We start from the raw sequence: 24,517 nt of genomic DNA on the forward strand, positions 1-24,517 counted from the left end.
CTCTGCGCCGGGCAAACAGTTCGATTAGAGCTCTCGGGTAGGAAAGCAGCGGAGCTCAACGAAGAGGCCGTCTATATAGAGGGGGATGAAAATGGCCAGTGTTCCGTTTTCCCCGGCTCACACTCTCGCTTGCTCCTTCTTGAGCAGCACCGGTAGGGGGCGAGCGTTTTTCGAGGAGTGGGCAAAAAGGAGCAGAAAGTCGAATAACTCGCTGAGTGGCCAGCTCTCCTTTTTACCTCTTCTCTTTTGGCCGCGCGCACTGCTCCGCCTTCCGTGTTTGCCGAGTAATTCGAACGAACGGACGCCAGTATATAGAATATAAAGCTTGCGAGCGGTTAAGAGAGAGAGAGAGCGAGAAAGAGAGAGAGAGAGAGAGAGAGAGAGAGAGAGAGAGAGAGAGAGAGAGAGAGAAGGAGAAAGAGTGCGGGAAGGTTATAACGAGATTTTCCGCGCATGAATGTCCAGTGCCGCTGCAGCTTGCGCTCTGTCTGAGCTGAGGGCGAAATTGGCTTTGTGAAGTTTTTTCACTTCGGGAAGGATGAAAGAGAAAAGTGTGCTTTCCTGTCCTTCTTTTTTTTTAAGACCGACCGCTTTCTCGATCGAGTAGAGCGATACGCCGCCCGAAGTTTCTCCGAATCGATCCGGAAGAATTGAATTCGCCGATACGGGGTTGAAAATGTTCGTTTACTTGGTGTGCGTAACGGAGGGGGAATATATAATATTATAAAAAGAGTGTTTACCTGCAGGCTGGCTCTCCGACTGTCTCGAAAAATAGACAGGTACCACCGTTCATGCAAAAGTCTCCTGCGATCGGACAGGGCTGCTCTTGCCTTAACCACGGTGCTGTCGCTGGAAAAAGAAAACATTGTTGTCATTACTAAACTGTCGGTTCACACTTTTATTGATATAGATTGATTGTAACATATAGACCATAGTCGGGAGTGTTTTCGAAGTTGCAAACGTTATATATGTACTCTTTGTACATGGAAAATCGATGTATTACTGAGAACGCTAGCGCATTTGGGCCAAAATAGGTATTTTCGAAATATTTAATACCCTTCCAGAGCATCGAATCTTCCCGTTTAGACCTCTTGAATTTTAACGACAGTGCGCGCGTGTATCACAGTCGTTCCATTGGCATACTCGCGGAATTGAAAAAGCAACGCAGAGTACTCGCAATTGCCCGTCCCAAAAAGTATATAGGTATATTCGAAAACTTCTAACGCCTCGAATGCACAGGCGTAATAAGGGTCTTAGTCGCAAAGCCCGGACCAGCTTCAATTTCAATTTGCAGCTTCTGCCGCAACGAGCGGATCCGAGCTAAGACCTTCCACACAAGGGCTCAGCAGTCTGCGGCCGCGCTAACGGAAAAGGCAGAGCCTCTTCCCAACAGCAGCGGCAGTGACTTCCAAAAACTTAACCAGTCGCTCGTGAGCATTCGTTTAGCCGTCCGAGTTAGCAGCGGATAAAGGGCGTAATACCTAACACCCGTTGCTTCTCGTTACGGCTAATGAGCTGGCCGTGCGCGACTTGCCCCCCCCCCCCCTTGGAATTTCACTTCTCGGCGCGCCGGCAAAAATATTCCGCTGCGGGCGACGACGCGAGCTCCACTCGAGTGCACAGTCTGTGTGTGCATCTATATGAGCAGGTCGCAAGGCAATAACGCTTCGAGGTTCGCTGCCCACCCCCTCGTCCCGGAGGCAGAGTCGTTCCCGGCCGAAAACACGGCAGCGATAACCGCGCACTGGCTACTCTGTTGCGCGCGTATATGTGCACAGCGCAGCGAAAGGCAGTACTATACGTCATCGATTTGCAGCCCGCATAATTTCCACGATATGGCCTCTTGGCAAGCGTTGCCTCCCCCGCGGGCACTGCTCGCCGCCGCCGCGATAGTGCTCTACACCTAGCGGGCTTGTTTATTTTGCACGAGCAGCGTAAAGATTCTTTCGGGGGGAAACGAGGGGCAGAGCCGCGGAAGGGTTGGAACCCCGACCGATGGATATTGCCGAGCGCGCGCGCGCGAAGGGAGTGGTAAATTTGCAGGTGCCGAGAGCAATCGGGAAAGTGGTCACGTAGAGTAATAGTATTTTTATCGCGATAATTGATGAATCTGATTCTAGACCGGTTCCCGCAGTCGAACATTCGATGGCATATTTCAGGAGTGGTATTGCAATACTAATTTATACTTACAATGCATGTCGTTCAAACTTTAATACATAAATTGTGACGTCCTTTTTTACTGCCGCCCTTGTAATTGAACGGGTTCTTATCTCTAATTCCAAACATAAATTTCCGTTTTGTTGACGATACGCCGCGACGCGGAGCTTATCAGGTTTATGGCGAGCCGGGAAGCGACTCGTAAATTTTTCCAATCGTAAATATTTATAACGCGCCGCGAATTTTCAAAATCCATTATGTTGATGCATCGTTCCATTTTGCATTATCTCGCCTTATGAATGGTTGCATCGCAAGTTCCGAAGATTGCTCATTTGCGCGTCGTCTACCCCTATCGTCATGTTTGAATTTTTTAAACAAAATAGATGAAAGCAGAATAGAAAGTTTAATGGCTCGGGTGTTAATCACGGATCAGCTTATTTTTAGCGTCGTGCCAAAAAAATTACAAACCAGCACAGCTCGAATGTCGGTATCCGGGTGGATGACAAGGCCGAAATGGCAAAAGGTAAAAAAATAATAAAATCGTGCGGAGAAACTTTCATTTATTTTTTTCATATAGCTTGTTTATAGGTTAGTAGTAATTACTGATCAAACGTGGCTTTTTAAATAGTTTGAAGGATCGGCTCTTTAATAAAGAGATGGCATCATAGCTTCATACTTTAAGCGTTTACTCGATGAATACAAGCCGCAGCGAAGCAGCTCCTCGCGTTCGCGAATCCCCTAACAAATTTTTATATCCCCTCGCCGCAGCGCGTAAAATAGTCCAGATTCAGCGCGACAGATATTAATGACATCAGCGACAATTTTTTACCTTGACGACTTGGAAAGCGCGGCTGGAAAAACGCTCCCGTATAAACACTCACACACACACTGTGTGTACGCGCGCATTTCTATCCTTCTAGCTCGGCGAGCTATGTGCTCACGCGTGGCTGCTCGTACGCGAGCCCGAAAGCACGAGTCGCGCGGCGCGTAAAATGCGCATAACAAATGCTCGTCACCTGAAAATTATAATTTCGAATCGGGCTGGCCGCTCGCCGACGTAATTTATGTAGTTCTCGTTATATGGCTCGACATGCAAAAGTGCGCGGAGAGACAAATGGCTCCGAGAAGATATATATATATATATATATATATATATATATATATATATATATATGCATATATGAAAACGCGTTAAACGCCCGCCTACTCTCGTGAACTTCGTTTATCTCTATTTCTGCCTCCGCGCAGCTAGCTTCTCCCCGAAGAATCCCGTGTCGCTCGAGAGAGCGAGGAATAAAAATGTTCATCTTGCATTCGCCTGTGTATCCCGGCGCGGTGTGCGCTGTGCGCGAGTAGCGCATGTATAATTATACGTCACCGCGCGGCGCTCGAGCGCGTCGTACACGTTTGACTGATTATTCGCGTCCCGCGCGCGCCTACCCGCGCGTTATACTTCTCTAGATATAATGCGCGTACGTCCCTGCTCAAACACGCGCACTCGCGAGTACAAACGAGTTTGCGCAGCTTTAAAGCTGACAAGAAATTGCGCGAATTAAAGCCGGATTTTCGGGAAGGCCGTGATATCTCCCCCTGCCCCTTGCACTTGCACAGAGCAGGCTTTCATACTTTATTCATGCATGCGCAGCTAAGCTTTGCTGCCTACGCTGTCCTTTTTATTTGCGGCTTCTTTCGCTTCGTCTTATTTTGCCTCTTCCTCGCTATTTTTTTCGGAAAACTGCAGCTCGCGCAATGTCTCCGGCCTCAAGATCCGCAAACTCTGGCTCATTCCTGTTGAAAATTTTAGCATCGGCACACGGCCTCGTTGTAGCCATGCGATAACACCGCTCGCGCGATGAGAACTCTTCGCGCCTCAAAGAGCCATACATCAAAGCGCTGAAAGCGCGAGCTACGAAGATTTCGCCTCGCTGAGAAATTAACAAATAGGTTAAGCCTAAATTACTTGGCTTGATACTTGCAAACATATCCAAGAGGGAGAGAGAGAGAGAGAGACGCGATTTATCAGCTGAAAAATTCGTCAAGCAGCCGAAATTTCTGCTCGCGCATCTTAGTTTGAATAGTTAAAGTATGTTTTAAATATTTCAATGTTGGAATTCGCGATTACTTTCTATGTATATACCGCTCCCATTAAAAAGCTGCCTTTCGCAATAAATTTATATAAATAAGCCGCTTATGTATTTGAATATTCCGCATATAATGCATGCATTTAGCGAGGCTTTTAAATTTTTCTGAACTCTCCGATGCATCGAGGATGCGATTAAATTATTTCCACGAAGCCGCAGCGGAAATGTTTATTAAAATTGACTTCACTTGTATCATATTAACATTGTCGCGTGTAAAAATAACTAAAAAGAGCCGATCCAGTTTCGAAGACTCACCTTTTGCCCAAAAGTTACTTCCTCACCCCCCCCCCCCCCGTGTGCAATTTCATGTCGTCTATTCAAATGCGAATTCGGGGCAATTCATGCAATTCGAACTTTGCGACAACAACATTAAATGGAATTTCAGGCGTACCTTTGCCTCGTTGCTCTTCAAACAAATAGGTCTAACAAGCGAGAACCTTAATGCATTTTCTGTACCGACGCTGCGAAATATGCAAGGAAAACGTCGTCGCATTTCTCAACAATGAATGTTACGAGATTGTTCTCCTTTGGGCTTTCTTTTTCCTTCCTTACTCCTTTCATCCTCTGGTATAAGGTGTCATGCGCGCGGCGAGTCAGGAGCGATTTCTTTCAAAGCCGACTGCGGAAAATGCAAAGAAGATCATCATAATCAGAGTTTCCTCGCTCGCGAGGACAGACGAACAAGCGTCAGAGACGATATAGCTGTGCGCGCACAAAGCCGATGTTTGTGTGGGTGCGGGTGTGCAGCAGCGCAGAGTGCAAAAACTGGAATAAAAGAGAACACGCGACAATTCGGCCTAGACGAATCGAGGCGTTCAAAGGTAAATTCAAAACGACACACACACACACGTATACACGGGCGACTCTGAAATGCACACGAGCATTCTTCATTCCAGCGGACTTTATGCAACGCGCTGACGTGCATTCGTGCCCTCGGCAAATTTCGCCTCGTCGTCGTCGTCGTCGTGGTCGTCGTCGGCGTACAGTCGTCGCAGTCGGTAATACGGGAATAATAATTTCTGCGACAAAGAGAGAAGGCACCGCAGTGCAAGCGATTCCGCGAGCTTCTCTTTGAGCGCGACCTGCGAGCTTTTTAATTAAAAAGTTTGAAAGAGCGCGTGTGGTTTCGCGTGTTTTTGAAATAATGTGGCGAGGCTGCTTTTTGTTATTGGGTTGCAGCGTTTACAGGGCTCGCCGCCCGCTTTTTCTCCCTGCGATCTCAAAGGCTGAACCAGATACGGCGCTTTTTGGCGCTATTACGACAAATGTGGCTGGTTACACGCGTTAAAATTTTTCATACTCTGCACAAACGAATGAACGCGCGTTTCTCGTTCGGAGAGAACTTGATAAGGGATTCTTTGACGAGGCTCAAGGTCTAATTTTTTCGTTTTGCGTGCATGCAAATGTTTTCGAAAAAATGTTAACAAGTCATATTACTTATTCAGATAATGCGATAAAAGCTAGGATGGGATCAAAAGCGCGTTATCCCCTTATACTTTGTAAAACAAGGATATTTGTGCAAACGAAGCTTTGCAACATTTTGCACGCAAGACTCATACATATGCAACACTTTCGATTTTTTTACACTTCGGCTATATATACTGTCGGCAAGTGAATAAGCTTGATTTTCAACTAGAGCATAACAATAATTCGTAATGTTACGTATAAATAAGCTTTTTTATATCTTTTTACGCTTTTATACGCTTGAATGAAAAAGTTTTCTCCCGAGCGGCTGACACCAAGTTTTGATTCGTCGTAAAAATTTGCGTTACCGCCGATAATTGGACGACGAGGAGTTGCCCGAGAGGAAACGCATCAGAGACCATCGATGCGTTATAAAAATATTTATCGAATTTTTATGATTCCATGAAGCATAGCGTTTCAACGTTGCAAATGCATCATTTAATTGGGTTATAGAAAAAAAAACCCAGCGTATGATTTGCGACCGTTTTTTGTTATTTTTTTTCAAATTTTTACGCCAGTACAATAACAACGTTGATAATTCAATAAAGGGCGAACGGTTAAATAATTCACTCGTGAAATAGAGAACCTGCGATGTAGCACATAAAACGATATTTCTTTTGTCTTTTAACCCGGCGCGTATATGCTGGGGAAAGAATTATTACGAAACAATGTAAATGGCCCTGGTTTTTTGTACCCGTATATCACTGAAATCCTCGCGCTACTACCCGCGCGTATATTCTCTTTCTCGCATTCCAAAGAGGAGAACAGTTCCAAAGCGCCATATCATGAGCTCGATTTAAGTGAATAAGATTCCTCGTGTGTTTGCAGCGTTTCTTAGGCTCGTGCTCTCCTTTATTTCTTCATTCCGCTAAGGCTGTGTCCGTGCGTTTATGTGTGCATACGTGTTGTCGGCGCACACCTCGTTTGAAACGTATTTCTTTATTGCGCGCGTTATTTCTTATTCTCTTTGGCCCCAAAGGAAATTCAAATGAAAAAATCCGTTGTATCAGATTGATTACACTACCGACTTTATGACTCACCGTTGACATGAAAAATGTCAGCAAAGGCGACGGCGCACGCCTTCCTCACATACTCCCTGTATAATATATAACTCTCGCATGAATATAACATCGAATTATCACATCCGCAAAGTTGTCCGTCGAGCATCAAGTGCGGATATATAGAGGACCCGAGCTACCTCAAACTACTCCAAAGCAGCTCTGCCTCAGTTAACTCATCATCATCGGACACTTCCTACCGCGTCTAAGCGGTCGCAGTATATGCGCGCGCGTCTCTAACTAGTCTAGTCGAACAGGGCGCGCAACAGTTTTGCAAGGGTTTCGGGGGGTTGCAAGGGGGGGGGAGAGAGAGAGAGAGAGAGAGAGAGAGAGAGAGAGAGAGAGAGAGAGAGAGAGAGAGAGAGAGAGAGATAGCTTAGGCTGCTCCTAGCGGTACTGAAGATCTGCTATATATACCACACGCGCGTTGGGTCCGCTGCAACGTCTACGGGAAAAGTGCGCCCTCAGGTATACGCGCTTAGGTATGGGTGGGTGTCTGATGCTCTGTGGCTCTTGTGGAGCGACGCGGGCTAATTCTGTAACTTACTTTTCGAAATTCACGCAAAAGATCTCTGTCAATGCTAACTTAATCGCGAGTCATTCTAGCCTAAATTGCAGCTAGCTCGTAAATTAGATTGCTGCGCCAAGCGATGGATAATATCGATTCGGTTTAATGCCATTTCAATGGTATATATAGACGACATTTTTGCCAATAAACGAGGTAAAAGCGTATAACGCTATCGCAGCATCCAGTGGAGCCCAGAGTCGAACTTTCCTAGCTAATATGCACCGCCGGGGAGACCAGCGCGCCGGTGCATCGAGCGGAAATGCCGTGCCGCTCGGGTCTACGTTACGCGAAGCCTAAACTCTCGTCCAAGTGTTTCTGCCGTATAAGAAAGTGATCTGGAGAGAGAGAGAGAGAGAGAGAGAGAGAGAGAGAAAGAGAGAGAGAGAGAGAGAGAGAGAGAGAGAGAGAGAGAGAGAGAGAGAGAGCTTAATTCGGGGCGCTTCAAAGATATTTGCATTTTCAAGCCTGTTATTTTTGGATGCGATCCGAGGATTAACACTCTGCGACGTATGTGCGAAAGTTTCTGTTCGAGAAATCGTAAATTGGGAAAGAATCGACCGCTTAATCATATTCAGCGGTTTTCGAAATTTCCGAGCCCGTATAATAGTCGCGTCGGCGCAGCCTGCGCGCAATAAACATGCAGTTTCAGCGAGAGAGAGAGAGAGAGAGAGAGAGAGAGAGAGAGAGAGAGAGAGAGAGAGAGAGAGAGAGAGAGGGAACTGCTAGTTATAGCATCTCGTTGAAGTAAATCTCGGATCAAGTGTACCTTTGCCGGCTGCCGTATTCCATATTTACAAAAAACTCTCTGCGCTTGGCCAACGGTCTGGTGCATTAACTACGCATTTAAGTAGCTCGCCGGTGTTGGACACATGATAACCCCCTAAGATATTGAGTAAACGTCTGCACGGCGTCCGTGTGTACGTGCAGTATACGTGTGCGATTCGAGCCATCGTTGCCTCGCGTTCTTACTCGGCCTTGGGTATAATATCCATTGTTGCTGCTGTTGCCGTAGAATGCCAAAGAGTACAATGTGCGCCGCCACCGGCACCATTGACACGTTAACAGCGTGCGTCGTACCACTCGGTGCCTGGTTGCTTTGCGCCAGAGCCGTAACCCCGGCGCTGCTTTTCACGATTTTTCCCCGCAGCCCAGTCCCTCTCCTTCTCTCTCCCTCTCTCGCCTCTGTGCCGAAGGAAGGGAGGACTGCGATTTGCAGCCTCGAATCTCTCTTAGCGCTTTCACAGTGACGGATAGCTCAAAGGATTTAAACTTCAACATGCGGATACAAGGCAATTGCTGAGGCTACAGTAGAGAGGTGTCGTTTTGCTTTTAATGACGTCGTTGTGCAACCATGATCGCCAGATTAACAGTCTGGAACCTGACAACACCGTCATAATGTTTAAGCGCCTAAACATATACTTGGTTCGACGCTCACGGTACAAGGCTATACCGCTGTACCAGCGCATCGCCACAAGATTCGCATTTTTATGTAGGATCTGGTAGGTGCTGCCCTCTTGCATGAGCACCCCTCAGTTATTACCACGTTATATAGCTATAGCCGCTATAGGTTAGGGTGCACATGCGGTCAACTGTGTGTCTGTGTGCAGTATCGTATGTGCCTCCGTGCATTTGCGGCGCTCGCGGCTACCTTATAGATACTGCCATCGTGCGTAAGTATTTCCAAGCGACTACAGCGCCGCGATGGTGCTTATACGGCTGCTCTTGGGTAGTCGAAGGTACCCTTCGATATACCGGGGGGTATGCCGAGGGTACCTTGGGCTATCCGAGGGTATCTTGGGTTACCTTCATGACAGAGTAGCCACCGCGACAAATTCTCCCACGCATGCATGTGATATATACAATAGTTACATACAATATAGCTTGATGTTTTTTTAAAGCCCGTGCTAGTAGCCGGCACTGAAAGAAAACCGCTGGATCTAAACAATAATCTTTGGGAATCGCGATACTTTCGAAATGGGGGGGGGGGGTGATTGTTAAGAGTGATGAATGTTTAGATATTTTAGGTTAAGTACCTATACCGGCCTCGACAGCTCGTACGCTGATCAACGGCTATGCTTGAGAGTGAGTACGTGCCACTCCATACACCTACGAGAAAAAAAAATAATTGAAGGGGGCAGAGAATATGGAGGGGGTGTATCATAAGCCACTCGAGTTACCCGCAGTCGAGCACGATTTTCTTTTTTCCTATTGTGCTTTATTCGTTCAGAAAAAAAGTAACGAAGTAAAATAGCTATATGTGGATAACATAATTTCCTCCACGGGGACACCCCCTGCGACTCGTGCCATCGCTTAACCCTTTCGTTGCGCTCGCGTAAGCGTGTCGCACATGTATAATTTTCGGCCCTTTTTCGAAACGCCGACGGATGGATGAAATTGAACGGATGGATGAAGTGAAATTAGTTTTTAATTGTGGCTGCTGTGTGCGGAAGCGTTGCCTCGCAGCACAACCAGCTCAATCCGTACAACGCCTACGGCGACTACTGGCGATCGCCGAGCGTCTCCGCGATTCATGCCAGCATGTGATGTAGCATACGAGTGTAGATTCTGCATGGGAATGACAAATAAGTGCGAGAGCCAAAGATTGTTGTGGACGGAAAGAACGTAGATTTTAAATTCTGCACATACTTTTTACGCGCAAAGATCTCGGCGTGTGTGGGTGTGTTGCACCGTGTATGTACGGTATACATACGCGCGCATAACACCTATATATAACACTAGAAGTTGGCTTAGCGCGCGTGCCGCGCGCGTTGATTTTGTTGTTGTTGAACTCTCTGAAGTTACTCCCTGTTTACACTGTACCCACCAATGAAATTTTTTGATAACGGTCTGATTTGGCTCTGTAAGAGCTTCAATTCGATACTATCGCAATCTCCCTTTTAGAAATGGACGTTACCTGATATAGTATCGGGTGAGCCCATCAGAGGTCACTTAGAGTAGCTGAAGTGCAATATATGTATTGCTCGTTTCGTTTTCGACGTCTGCTAAGTATTTGATTTTTTACTCGCAAAAAAGTATGTGTTTTCAATCACGTGACTCCACGCAGAGCCTATTATACAATACAGACGCAGATAATACTTATATTCATTGATATAGCAGTTGTTCGATATGCAGCTGCAGTCCTGACGACGTCGACGTGCCAGGAGCATCATAATGCGGTGCCAGGGCCCTATAATGCGCGCAACAAAAATCAGCTGTCGCTCCTTATCAGCTGCAATGACTAAAGCAGCGCTGCGTTGATTATCAAAGTATCTGATGGGCTTGTTTTTGAGATTCTACGACGGCTACTTACTGTGACGCGCTGTACGCAGCTCTGAAAACGTCTATTTTTAACGCTCAAGTATAAGGTGAGTGCCTTTTCTGTTTGCATTGCGATTTTTCGATAGCTAATTTATTATGTGAATTACATTTATTCTACAGATCCAGATCTGGAGAAACAAGTATGCCAAGTTTTTCCAGCTTCTCCTTTCACCTCTATGCGGGTGTAGATAACGCGTTCTCTCTAGTCTCTAGCCAATGCATGTTAGTGAACCTATTTCTGTATGACATCATGATTTGATGTGGGTACAGAGCAACACCGAGACTTGTACATATTGTATCATGAGAAGATAAAAAGACTGCGCTTTGCATTTACTGCTGGAAATAGTGCAGTTTCTATGCACTACTCGCGTAGTAGACAAATTTAGTCAACGTAAGTATCTTCAGACTTATGATTTTTCTGGTTCAGTTAGGTCTATTTTGATTGAGTATTTAATAACCCACTTGTGTACATACTGTTATCGGTTCATTATTCTTCATTAAATGTTTTTATTATCATTGTTAGCTGTAGTCATTCCAGAGGTAACAGCTTTTGTATAACCTCTTAAAGATTGGAAACGATACCTTTTACTTTTTGTATTGAAAAAATTCAATCAATTGAGTTTTTATTATTATATTGTATATTGTTGGCTAAAGGATGTGTATAATTTTCTTTGCAGATGCATATGGCTTATTGGTTTGACACTGAACTTCAACATTTTTTATTCTATGGATACACTATAGCGACAACATGGGGTCTGCTTTCCACGTGTTTAGGCTTGTCAGCTTTTGCAATATTATACGAAGTTATGAAGTTGTCACAAGTCAAACTCAGAGAACTAGCCAAAGAGAATAATCAAGTACCAAATCCAGTGCAAAATACAGACAGTTCTTCCTTGATATCAAGAGTATCCGAGAGATCTGCTGGAGTTATAAATTCGTTTAAATGGTACTAGTAATCATACTCAGATATTATAAATGTCATTTTTTACACTTCTAACTAAAATGTATTTTTCAGTCACATATTTGGACCTATATTGCTTCAATCAAACATGAGAAAGCTTCAAAGACGACGTAGACTGCTGGTACAATGCAATCCAGAATGTGCAGGTACGTAACCCAATAGAAGATTGCACTACAAAAACTCAAAAGTTTAGTCATGAAGAACAAATTTCATATTTTAATAATAAATCTGTGATATTTACAGATGCAATAATAAGCAATGAGAGGCATTTGAGATTGGAGTATTTTTTAACAAAAAAACGTTAAAATAGTGCTTTTGAAAAACAATATGTGAAAAAATGGTTCATCACTTGGACATTGTACTGGATATTCTACCCTTTGGGATGTGTTGAAACATATTTTGCTTAGTTAACTTACTGTGCTGTGGCTGAAAAGTCTCTTTTTGTCTTATTATGGACCCGTGTCGCGATATTTTCTTCAAGAAGTAGGCCTTCTGGCTACAGCACAGTATCCGAACTGACAAAATTTTGTTTCAACATATAAGAAAGGGTAGCATATCGAGTTGGATGACCAAGCAATAAACCATCTTTTAGATATTGTATGTTAAAAAAAAAATGTTAAAATAATGCTTTCAAAACACAATTTCTAGGGAGTGGTTCATCACTTGGACATTGGCAAGGTTCTCTTCTGGACCGACTGGGGAGAGCTCCCGAAGATCGAGCGAGTCGCCATGAACGGATCCCTCCACGAGGAGCGTACTCGTGTTCGAGGACATATTCTGGTCGAACGTCAACATCGACGAAGCCCAAGGGTTCGAGGCAGCCATCATCGACAGGTACAAGCTCGTATGTAAAGTTCAAAATAATTATTAATATTTGAATAAGATATAAATAACTCATTTCTTATTTCATGTCTTTTCACTCACATTAGTAGCAAACAATTAAAAAATCACTAGCCTACAAATTTTCATAGAAATCAATCGTGGACAATAGCATCAATATTCTGACTCTTCCAGGCTTCCTTTAGCCCTCTCAGTCTGTCTCCTCTTGACAACTGATGATAAAACTGAAAATGTTATTAGAAATTGAGAATTAATTTTTTTTTTTTTTTTACATGGCATTTGGAACTCGAAAGTTCATCGCCTCATCTACGCAAGCCTTCCACGCTGCCCTATCTTGTGTCAACCCCACCCAAGATGCACCTCTCCGATCGACACCCACCCGTCCTATTTCTACTAGATCCGCTTTTACGTTGTCCTCCCATCTACGTCTAGGTCTACCTAGAGGTCGCGTTACCATCGGCCTGCCCTTCATGACACGCGCTGCCGTACGGTCGTCTCCCATTCTCGCTACGTGCCCTGCCCATCCCAATCTGCGCGATTTTATTATTCTGTTAATATTTGGTGACGCGTACAGATTGTGTAACTCATCATTGTGTAGTCTCCTCCATTCCCCGGTTTCCTCATCTTTCTTCGGCCCGTATATTCTTCGCAAGACTTTATTTTCAAATACCCTAAAACGGTTGTCCGCCTGCTTAGTGAGAGCCCACGTTTCGCACCCGTACAGAACCACCGGCAGTATTATTGTTCTGTATATTCTTATTTTAACGTTTTTAGACAACAGCCTCGACTTAAGTAAATTACTCACGGCGTAGAAGCAAGCATTACCCGAATGGAGTCTCTTATTTATTTCGACATTAATCTCGTTTCTATCATTTATGGTCGTACCCAGATACCTGAATTCGCTAACCTTTTCAAAAGTAAAATTCCCAACTCTGAGATCTTCCTCCCCTCTGCAGATGCCTAGCTTATCCACAATCATGTACTTTGTTTTTGATTCACTCACTTCTAACCCTGTATACTCCACCGCTTTTATGAGGATTTCCGCGTTTCTTGCTACCGTTTCCCTATAATCCCCCAGTATATCCAAATCATCTGCGTCGCCTAATATCTGCGTTGTTCCATTAAGCGTTGCGCCCATCTGGCTAACCTGCATTTTTCTAATGGCATACTCTAACGTTAAGTTGAACAGCACCTTAGAGAGCCCATCCCCTTGTTTTAAACCATCGCGTATCATGAAGGGTTCTGATACATTACCGCCTACTCGGACCTTTCCCGTGCTTCCGTTCAGACATATTTGAATTAATCTCACGAGTTTTTTCGGTACACCGAGAAGTACTAGAATTTAATACATTTTGCTTCGCTTAATAGAGTCGTACGCTTTTTTAAAATCTATAAATAGTTGGTGTATGGTTTCGCAAAATTCCCACTTTTTCTCTAACAACTGTCTTATGGTAAACATTTGATCGCTCGTCGATCTGTTGCGCCCAAATCCGCACTGATAATCTCCTACTATATCTTCCGCGAATGGAGTGAGTCTAGCTTGTATTACGTTTGACAGAACTTTGTAGCACGTTGCTAAAAGTGAAATACTCCTATAGTTATTGCGGTCTGTCTTATCCCCCTGTTTAAAAATCGGTATAATGATAGATTCCTTCTAATTTTCGGGTATTGTTTCATTTTTCCAGATGGCACATACTAGTTTATAGATTTTGAAAGTGAGCTCGACGCCCCCATATTTGAGTAACTCAGCTGGTATAGAGTCATTTCCCGCGGCTTTGTTGTTTTTTAGTTTTTTAATCGCGGCCTCTACTTCTTGGTAGCTCGGTTCCTCCACGAGGGGTTCAGCAGTGCGAATTTCGTCCCCTAATTCTTCGCTATTTTCGTGCACGTTTAATAATTTATCGAAATAATTTTTCCACAGCGACAGTAATTCGTTGTCATTTGTTACGAGGTCCCCGTTTTCGTCCTTCATCAATTGCGCTCTACTCCTAAAACCCTTTCTGATGGCGTTAATCCCTCTGTACATTTCGCGGGGGTTATTTTCCTTACTGTTAGTTTCTATTCTCCTAATAAGATTCTTTTGATACTCCCGCTTCTTATTTCTGTAGATCGCGCTCGTCTGTTTCCTTACGTTAGAATACTCATCTACGGTCCTATCGCTTCTATTTTGTAAGCTAATTTAGCCTTTTTGCGCCTTTCAAACCAGAGTTCGCACTCTTCGTCAAACCATGGTTTGCTCTTTGGCTTTTTCTTTTTACCCAGTACTTTGTTCGCGGCCTCTTTTACCGTTTTTTCGATGTCCCCCCATAAGCTATTGGGTTCGTCATTCCCCTCCGGCGATGTGTTTGCTTCTTCAAGTGCCTGAAACCTGTTATTAATTTCTATCTTGTACCTAATTCGCTCTGTTCTATCTCGTAGTTTCTCAATATCGAAGCTTTCTACCTTGTTTGCTCGCTTACTATTTTGATTCGCTACTAGTCTAGCTCTTAATTTGGCTACTACTAGGAAGTGGTCCGAGTCGCTATCTGCCCCTCTGTGAGCCCTTGCGTCAAGAACATTAGTATGACGTCTTTTTTCAATGAGGAAATGATCAATTTAGTTCTGTGTGGCCCCGTCCGGCAATGTCCACGTTGCCTTGTGTATGTTCTTGTACTTAAAACACGTAGTTTTGATTATAAGATCTTTTGCCGCCGTGAAATTTATGACCCTAATACCGTTATCATTGCTGACTTCGTGCAGGCTTTCCTTACCTATAGTAGGCCTAAACATTTCCTCCCTACCTATTTTAGCATTGAAATCGCCTAATACTATTCTTGTGTCGTAAGACGCGAACTGGTCGATTACCTGCTCTAAAGTTTCGTAATAGAGATCCTTAGCTTCTTCTTCTTTGTCCTCCGTAGGACAGTGTACATCAATAAATACATATCTATACCATTCACCTTCGATAATGATGTACGAGAGCCTATCATTGACGGATTTGTAACTTTTAACCGAATATATGATGCTTTTGCTTACGAGAAATCCGGTGCCTAGAGATCCCCCACTCCCGGCCCCATACAGGTACGTGAAGTTACCCGATGCTAGTACTCCGCCATCTGGCCACCGCGATTCCTGTATTGCTACCAAATCTAGATTGTACCTATCAGCTTCCTTTACGAGTTCTTTAAACGCACCTGCTCTGTATAGACTGCGAACATTCCAAGTTCCGACCCTTAAGTCCCTTTTGGTTCGGATTTGATTTTTTTGAGCCATGATGTTATGTTAAACCCGCGCGCTTCGGATCCTGTTCCGATCGCAGGTGAGTCCACCGTTCTAGAGGTGATAACCCCCATACCTCTCTAGAACTAAGTATGAGAGCTTTCCGACTTTGACGAGGACAGTTTCAATTCGTCGTCAGACACACTACGGTTTCATTCTCGCATCCTAACGCCCCCCTGCAAGGCAGCGCGCCTTTGCTGGCATCGTTACTGCGTAAGACCAGGTGACGAATCATTCTACACATCCCCTTTCGGGGCAGTTGTCATCGCTCCCGCATCCTCCTCGGCAGCAGGATTTTTGCCCATTTTTGTAATGTGTGATGAAAGAGATAGATTGAGAGATAAGAGATAATGTGAAGTGTTTTTGTTGTTGTGGTGCTTGCGTAGTGTTTCTAGATGAATGCGTTCGACAGTGTGGGCTCATCACACCCACGCCTGTTCCTATCGGCTGTCCGCGGCTGCTTATTCAATTTATTCGCAGCTAACCTCTTTCTCAGGGGCTGTTCCTCTATCCGCAACCTAAGGATGCGCTGTGTAGTGGTGATAGGCACCCACCCGTCCGATCTGGACGACAACGCCCAAGACCCGTTTAGGGTAGCGGCATTGTAACAGAATTGAGAATTAATAGCAAAAAAAATTGAAAATAATAGGAAAATACTTACAGCATCAAATTTATTTGTTGCCTTATTTAGCTTAAGGGATTTTCAACAAAGTAGCAGCTGAACCCCTCACGTACCTCTTTGGCTTGACCAATCGTAAAATTATTTTGTTGTGTTGGCCTGAAATTAGTTGGTATAGGTACTACTGATATTCTAGTCAACGTAGCAGGAATATTATCCTGCTCCAAATCTATCAACATGTTTTGTAGTAAACATGTGTATTTTACTATAGAAATCACAACTTTCGGAGACTTTTCAATCGTTGTATAAAAGATTTGCCACTTTTGGCACGTATAGCCAAAGGCATTTTCTACTACTGCTCGTGCCCGTGACAATCTTTTATTGAAACATTTTTTAACATTATCAAGATTTCTCTGAGGAAATGGCTTCATAAGATTTTCCATTAGAGGGTACGCTCCATCAGCAAACGAAACAATAAGGTAAGATGGTATTACTGTTGGGCAGCTCATCCTCTTCTGGAATTTTAAGTATTTTCTTTGCCAATGCTTTATATAACTTAGATTCCTTAAAAGTTCCACCTTCGCTCTGATGGCCATAGCCTCCAACATCAATAGTTATAAATCTATAGTCTGCATCAACTGCAGCTTGTAGTACAATTGAAAAAAATTTCTTATAATTATAATATAGTGAGCCAGAATTTGCTGGCTTTTTGATCCTTATATGTCGCCCATCTATAGCTCCAACGCAGTGTGGAAAATCCCATTTATTGTAGAATCTGTCAGCGATTTTTCCAAAATCATATGCAGTGGGAATTGGCATATGAATAGGCTGTAATTTATTCCAAATGACAGTCATTGTTTCTTCAATAACTGTGCACACAGTGGATACGCCCATTCTGAATGAAAAAGCCAGATGGGTGTATGAGCTTCCTGTTGCTAGAAACCTAAAAGTAAAATGTTAATGTTAATTTGCTGCGTACTTTAAGTAGATATAATTAAAATAATCAATTAACCTTAATGTTAATACAAGGCGCTCCTCTTCCAGAATTGGTTGCGTATGGAGGTTGCACCAATTTTTAGTCAGAGTCGGTTTTATGTGTAGTAACAAATACTCAAAGGTACTTGGCTTCATCCTTGTGTATTCCTTAAACTTGTCTGGATACATTTTCAATATCGGAAACAGGTGATGATACTCGCCAAAATATTTCCTTCCACAGTTTATTTCGTGGATTTGAAATCGCTTGATTCTCCTGGTTATGTCTGGCAAAGGAATCTCTGAATTTTGTAGAAGCTGCCGTAAATATAGCCGTTCTACACTCCAGGGTTCAGTCATGGTGTAGCCAAGCGTAGAGATTTTTTTTCTCTTCACAAGTTGATTATGACACTGACTACAATTATTTATTTCCAGTACGGGGAAAATTTCTCAACCAATAAACACAACTATACACACACAGAGATTAGAGGAGAGATCGCCGATGAGCATGGGCGAAAGCGTGCCGTGCGATATGCAGTCGTAAGCTAGCGCCGCCCTGCGGTTTTCGCTCCGAACTATACGCATCTAGAAGCAGCGGAGGAGAAGTAGGGGCGGCCGTACGCAACTAGCTTCCCCACCAGCAGCAGCGGCGAAGAGGGAAGTAGAGAGTACACAATCACATCGCGGCGCGGCAGAGCATAGAGGAGAAATTACATAAGCGGCGGTAACTGTCAAGGATTCGGGCTTACGCGGTGAATATGATTCATAAACAATGATATATTTATAAACAATCACCGATAAACTCTATTACAGACTAAACTCTAAGCCCTTGATGTCAGTGGCCATGATCGTCTTTATGAAATCAACCCTCATAATTAAAAACTTTAATTTTTTAGACGGATTATGGTTAAACCGACACAAACACGTTAAGCTTAAGCTTAAACAAAGCTAAATTAAACTAACAAGCCACCCCAGCCTCCCGATAAACATATGCTACTTTCAGTTTTTCTCCATCAACGATGATTGTGGCGGCGCGATCTACGTTGTTGCTTGGTATTCTTATGCACTCGGGTTCGAGTCCGAGTCTCAGCAAATCTTTTTTTTTTTTTCTACTTGCTGATAAAATATACAGTATACAATAATAACGCAATATGCCATTCATATTGTTGATAATTAATTTCGGGTGCCAACTTCTAGGTGCTATTCTGCTTCTGCAATTATATTTCAATTTAGGTAAGTATACGGTGGGCCTGCAATAAATATAGGTATAATTTACTTCTTAATCGTTTATGAAAAAAAAGTATATATAATAATTTTTTTTTTAATATCAATGTAATTAATAAAACGTTATCGTACTAATAAGATAATTTCAATGTATTTAAAATTGTATTTTTTTTTTACATAAAACACTATAAATTATGGTAGTTATACATTGCAGGTCCCCTCTGTACCGTATACATACCTAAATTGGAATATAATTGCAGAAGTAGAATGGCATATTGCGTTATTATTGTATACTATATATTTTATCAGCAAGTAGAAAAAAAAAATTTGCTGAGACTTGGACTCGAACCCGAGTGCATAAGAATACCAAACAACAACGTAGACCGCGCCGCCACGATCGTCGTTGGCATATGAAAACTGAAAGTAGCATATGTTTATCGGGAGGATGGGGTGGCTTATTAGTTTAATTTAGCTTTGTTTAAGCTTAAGCTTAACTTGTTTGTGTCGGTTTAACCATAATCCCTCTAAAAAATTAAAGTTTTCAAAAGTTTTAGATTCTAATTTTTGTACACTTATGTTGTTGTTTAAACATTATTTTTAGTCCAATAATATGCCCGAATAGTTATTTGGTGTTGGTTGAACTACCGCGAGGTATGGATGCGCAAATTCGACAGTCGCCGTTTGTCACTTTTCCTCCGCCGCGTCAGGCGCGGTGGACCTAAGAATATATATCGTCTCTCCCTTCTCCTCCACTGCCGCTGGATGAGTATACTTCCCCTACGCTCTTTTTCTAGATGCGTATAGTTCGATCGCAGGCCGCAAGTGGCGTCATGATCGAATTCGCCACGCATTTTTAACACGGCATCGGCAATCTCTCCTCTAATCTCTGACACTACACTTTATTGCGGACGGTCTATCGAAAGTAACCGTTAGCGATTAGCAGTTCCTCGTATCTGAGCAGCGACGAGCGAGCAGTTCACCGAATCGGAGCAGCGACGAGCAGTTCGCAAAATCGGAGCAGCGCCACGCACGTCGATTCCGCAAGACGCGAGTCGAGTCAAGCCAGTCGAGTGTGCCAGGTGCGCGGAAACTCATCGGCAACATAACCTACCTCAACTACGTATCGCACTGACTAGACCTGTTGATCGTCAACTGTGGAACAGAAAACACCGGAAATTCGCATACTTACAAGTTTTGGCCGCTGTTCAAGTGTTTATCAAGTTTTTATTTATGGATTATGCGACAGAACAATTACTAATTTCGGAGATACAAGCAAACAACATTTTATGGAACAAAACTGACTCGCAGTACAAAAACGGTCGCCAAAAGGGGAAAATTTGGGACAGTATAGCAGAAAAGCTACGATATAAGAGTAAGTTAATAATATTTGTTAGTCTGGTCAAAAAAAAATCACGATAAACTGCATCGACATCATTATTTTAACGAAGCTGCTCATTATATTCTTTTGTATTTCAGAAGAAACTTTGAAGAACAAATGGCTTTCTTTGAAAAACAAATATTTTCATGAAAAAAACTTAGAATCTATGTGCAGATCTGGGGATAGTGCTGATGATTCCTATACTTCTAACTGGCCACATTATCAGTTTCTGTCAGATTCAACAGCTGATCTTGATCCTCGTTCAAATTTAGACAAATTGTTTGACCCTAACTTTGACGTTTCTGAGGACGATTTTCAAGGGACTGCACCTGCTTACAAGGCAAAGTCAAAGCCAAAGAAAGCATTGAAGCCAAAATTTTGTAGTACAAAGAAGAATCAAGAAATGGAAAAGGGAAATCCGCAGATCATAGACAAAACCAGAAGGGATTCTCTGGTTGAAAGTAGCCAGAACGTTCGAAATGTCTTGGACAATTATCTTTCTGATATGTCAGACGATGATATCTTATTTTTCAAGACTCTCGCTAGCTACGTTAAAAAGATTAGTCGAGAACGTATTTTAAAGTTTCGTAATGAAGTGAATAATATAGTAGACAAATATGCCTATGAAGATAAATCAAAAGGAGGAAGACAGATTTATGATTCTGATAATGATGATGGTAAGGAGTATATTTTAATTATATTATTAATTATTATTAACTTTTGTTTCTTCTGGATCTTTATTATAATACTAATGATATTATTTTAGATTGTATAATTATGAGCGATAGTACGACAAAGAAAATCAATGTTCAAGGCATTCACAATATTGCAATAAAGAAGGAAAAGCACGTTGAACCCATTAACTGTGGTACGATTAAGAGGGAACCAGATTTTCAACCTAATCCCTGTTTTATGACTGACAAAGAAAATTACTCTGAACCTAATCGATGTGGCACAATAAAGCAGGAAAAGGATGTTCCACCATTTGAGTATGGAATTAACCAGCAAGGTATTTGTCGACAAAATAGTTGAAGTTCCATTTACTTTTTAACAAATATTTACTTTATGACATCATAGAGTGAAATAAAATTTCTATTAATTTTTAGGATATGGTCCTCCATTATTTGGTTATAATCAAAACCAATCCATGCAACAACACATACCAGGTCAACGCTACTGGGACATGATGAAATATTATCAGTCACAGCAGCATCCTTTCTTGTTGCCGGTGCCATATGTGGAAGATCGACCATGATACCCACAATATTTCAATAGTATCCCATCAGTACAAAATTTTGAGCAACGAGCACCAGAAGTTAGTAGCTTTTCAGTCACACGTTCTACTGTACAAGGAGCAGGAGGATATAATCCACCAGCATACGTGCCCAGTAGAAACTGGGATCTACCGTATGCCCAAGGAGCACCAGAAGGCAGCTCAGCCCAGCTGAACGACCATCGAGCTCCAGCTCGTACATACAGCAGAGCTTCAGCCCTACCGTATGCACAAGAAAGAGCAAGTGATAGTGTTCCTGTACATGATGTAGAAGCAGCAGTACCGAATGCGCCAGAAGCCATAGTAGAAGAAAAAAGTAGCACATAAGTTGTCCAGGATCATGGGGGACATCTTTTTGTGCAATTAGTTTTGACCTTGAACTCAAATTTCAAGGTCATTTGAAGGTCAAATTTTTTTAAAAATAGGAACCCCTATTTTTGATAGCAGATTCGGAAAGAACAGGAAATTTTACGTCCGAAACGGTATTTCAAAATTTTTTTCATGACCTTCACAAGGTCATTTCAAGGTCAAATGTTAAGAAATACTGTAATTGCTATTTAATCGCATTTTCTGATAGAATAATCGTAGTTAATGTACTTTTATGATGAATATTCAAACCCAATGTGACAATGACCATGAAAATATTTACCTTGAAAACAAAATAATTCCCTAATTTCAGCGCTACCCAGGAACAACGACGTGTACGTATTAGGATTATGTTCCCTTTGGGGTGCTTTTTTAACGTGAGTCCCCTTGCCTCTCACTGGGGTGCTTGTTTACTGTGAGTCCCCTTGCCTCTCACTAGGATGCTTGTTTAACATTCGTTAACAAATTTTTAGTGGTCAAAAGTAAATTTTGAAGTAAACATGATAATTTTCAATATCTGAGTTCTTAATGGGAGGGGAAATGGAACGTTAAAAATCAATGTTGTCAATTCATTCACGGTCGAAGCAGAGTCAAGTAAAAGTTTAACGTTTCAAAAGTGTAAAAAATGGTTAAACAATAAAGGTAGGATGTTAAAAAATACATTATTTAAGATAAAATATTAAACAGCATTTTGCTTTTGTAATATTAAAAAAAAATTTTAATAATTGTATTTGCCAAAGTGCATCACTTCCAGTTTAGATGTTTTTTTTTAAGTTGAATTTCTTTAATCTAATATGAATTGTAACGATTGTTCTCACGCTGTCTTCAATTTAAATCACAATGTCTTAACGTAAGAAAATAAGAAGTTACAAATTTGATTTAAAAATTATACAGTTTGATAATTCCTCCTTTTTTTGTTGTCACTTTCTTATTTTGGTTTAGTTTCAATTTCAATAAAGAGTGAATGTAAATAAAATAGTTTTTCTTATTATAAACAAAATTTTCAACATGGGCGATTATCAATCCAATGAAATTGTTGATATGATAATGATCTTAGGCGAAACCCAAAACAATGCCAGAGCCGCGGTGCGACTCTACGCTGAACGCTTTCCTCTAAGAAGGCGTCCTACTCACGACACATTACTCAGATTACTTCGAAGAGCTCGTGATGGACATCTTCGTCGTCAACGCAGACACCACGAATACAACGAAAATGATCCTAATGTTATAGCCGCCTTAGCAGCTGTTCATCTCAATCCCGAAATTAGTAGTCGACAAATTGAAAGAGAAATCGGTATACCACGAAGAACAGCATTGAGAATTCTCAATAATCTCCACTATCACGATTACCACATAAGATTAGTTCATGAGCTGAGGCTACGCCATTTTCTAATGCGTATTAACTTTTGCCAGTGGGCTTTAGGAGTTTTACAGAATGATCCAGATTTTTTCAGATTTGTTATGTTTTTTGACGAGGCTATATTTCGCAGTGATGGTCAATTAAATAGGCACAATAGTCACTACTGTTCACCTGTAAATCCCCACTAGTACAGGGCTATTGACCATCAAAACCGATGGAGTTTAATGGTGTGGTGTGGGATCATTAATGGTTACCTGATTGGGCCATATTTTTTCGGTCAAAATGTTAACCAGAATGGCTATTTGGCATTGCTCAGAGATCGACTGCCAGAGCTTTTAGAGGATGTTGACTTTCGGACGTTTCGGACGTAAAATTTCCTGTTCTTTCCGAATCTGCTATCAAAAATAGGGGTTCCTATTTAAAAAAAAATTGACCTTCAAATGACCTTGAAATTTGAGTTCCAAGGTCAAAACTAATTGCACAAAAAGATGTCCCCCTTGATACTGGACAACTTTCATCTGAACAATTTTTCTGTTCATGGCTTAATTTAGGAGTTATTAGACTGGTTTGATTAAAATGGCCCACCCTGTATAACGTGGTAATAACTGAGGGGTGCTCATGCAAGAGGGCAGCACCTACCAGACCCTACATAAAAATGCGAATCTTGCGGCGATGCGCTGGTACAGCGGTACAGCCTTGTACCGTGAGCGTCGAACCAAGTATATGTTCAGGCGCTTAAACATTATGACGGTGTTGTCAGGTTCCAGATTGTTAATCTGGCGATCATGGTTGCACAACTCCGTCATTAAAAGCAAAACGACACCTCTCTACTGTAGCCTCAGCAATTGCCTTGTATCCGCATGTTGAAGTTTAAATCCCTTGAGCTACCCGTCACTGCGAAAGCGCTATCTGGTCTCCGGTGATCTAATGGAGCTATACGCTAGATTGCTCTGGCGGCGCTCAGGGAAAGATGTAGAAACGGCGGGGGTGGTTTAAGTTTGAATTCTAGATTCCCGCTCACTTAATATTTTCGTGGAAGAAGTATGAATACTTTATCGCGCTGATCAAAGTGTAAGCGAAGTCAAATCATCGAAAAATGCGCTACTTGTTAGCGCACCCTCTTTACAAATAGCAGCTCATTACTCTCATACACTGAGAAAAATTTGACAGTAAAAATTACTATCTCGGATGATAATTTGGTAACAGACTCGGAAGGTAGTAATTTTTACTATCTTTTATAGTAAAATTCACTGTAAAAGATATTAATTTTTACTATCTCAGATAGTAAAAATTGTTACGGCTTTCAAAAAACTTAATTTCTTAATTTTTACTACCTAAGATGGTAAAATGTACTATAAAATGTGGGAAAAATTATAATATTCTCAGTCGGTAAGGTTCGAATTTAATTTTTTTTTTCTGCGGTAATCAGTATTTTAGTTGACATTTTACGTTTATTTTATTATAATGAGTTTCTGTGTCTATTGATTTAACTTTATTATTTATTAATCGTTGTTAATTTTTATTAACTTTAGTACGCCAATTAATACATGAGCTAGATCT

At 42.1% G+C, this 24,517-nt stretch overlaps 3 protein-coding genes across 4 annotated transcripts in view; 1 reads left to right on the top strand and 2 right to left on the bottom strand.

The window, feature by feature from the left end:
* Nucleotides 1-24,517, bottom strand: part of LOC103316435 (protein vein) — a 278,093-nt gene that overhangs the window by 123,748 nt on the left and 129,828 nt on the right. For both annotated transcript variants that reach the window (XM_031928950.1, XM_031928949.1), the window contains exon 4: nucleotides 741-849. In XM_031928950.1, coding sequence (XP_031784810.1) covers nucleotides 741-849 — 109 coding nt within the window. The remainder of the gene's footprint in view (nucleotides 1-740; nucleotides 850-24,517) is intronic.
* Nucleotides 16,747-18,478, bottom strand: LOC107981799. The gene is made up of 2 exons (XM_016988451.2): nucleotides 17,397-18,478; nucleotides 16,747-17,327 (listed from the first exon to the last, which is right to left on the bottom strand). Exons 1-2 carry the CDS (start codon nucleotides 17,714-17,716, stop codon nucleotides 16,844-16,846), a joined length of 804 nt encoding a protein of 267 aa, XP_016843940.2. The 5' UTR covers nucleotides 17,717-18,478; the 3' UTR covers nucleotides 16,747-16,843.
* Nucleotides 19,187-22,573, top strand: LOC100679141. The gene is made up of 4 exons (XM_031928955.2): nucleotides 19,187-19,952; nucleotides 20,057-20,635; nucleotides 20,725-20,967; nucleotides 21,065-22,573. Exons 1-4 carry the CDS (start codon nucleotides 19,811-19,813, stop codon nucleotides 21,211-21,213), a joined length of 1,113 nt encoding a protein of 370 aa, XP_031784815.1. The 5' UTR covers nucleotides 19,187-19,810; the 3' UTR covers nucleotides 21,214-22,573.

This window comes from Nasonia vitripennis, chromosome 4, assembly GCF_009193385.2.
Source record: "Nasonia vitripennis strain AsymCx chromosome 4, Nvit_psr_1.1, whole genome shotgun sequence".
In the NCBI taxonomy this organism is placed as follows: Eukaryota; Metazoa; Arthropoda; class Insecta; order Hymenoptera; family Pteromalidae; genus Nasonia; species Nasonia vitripennis.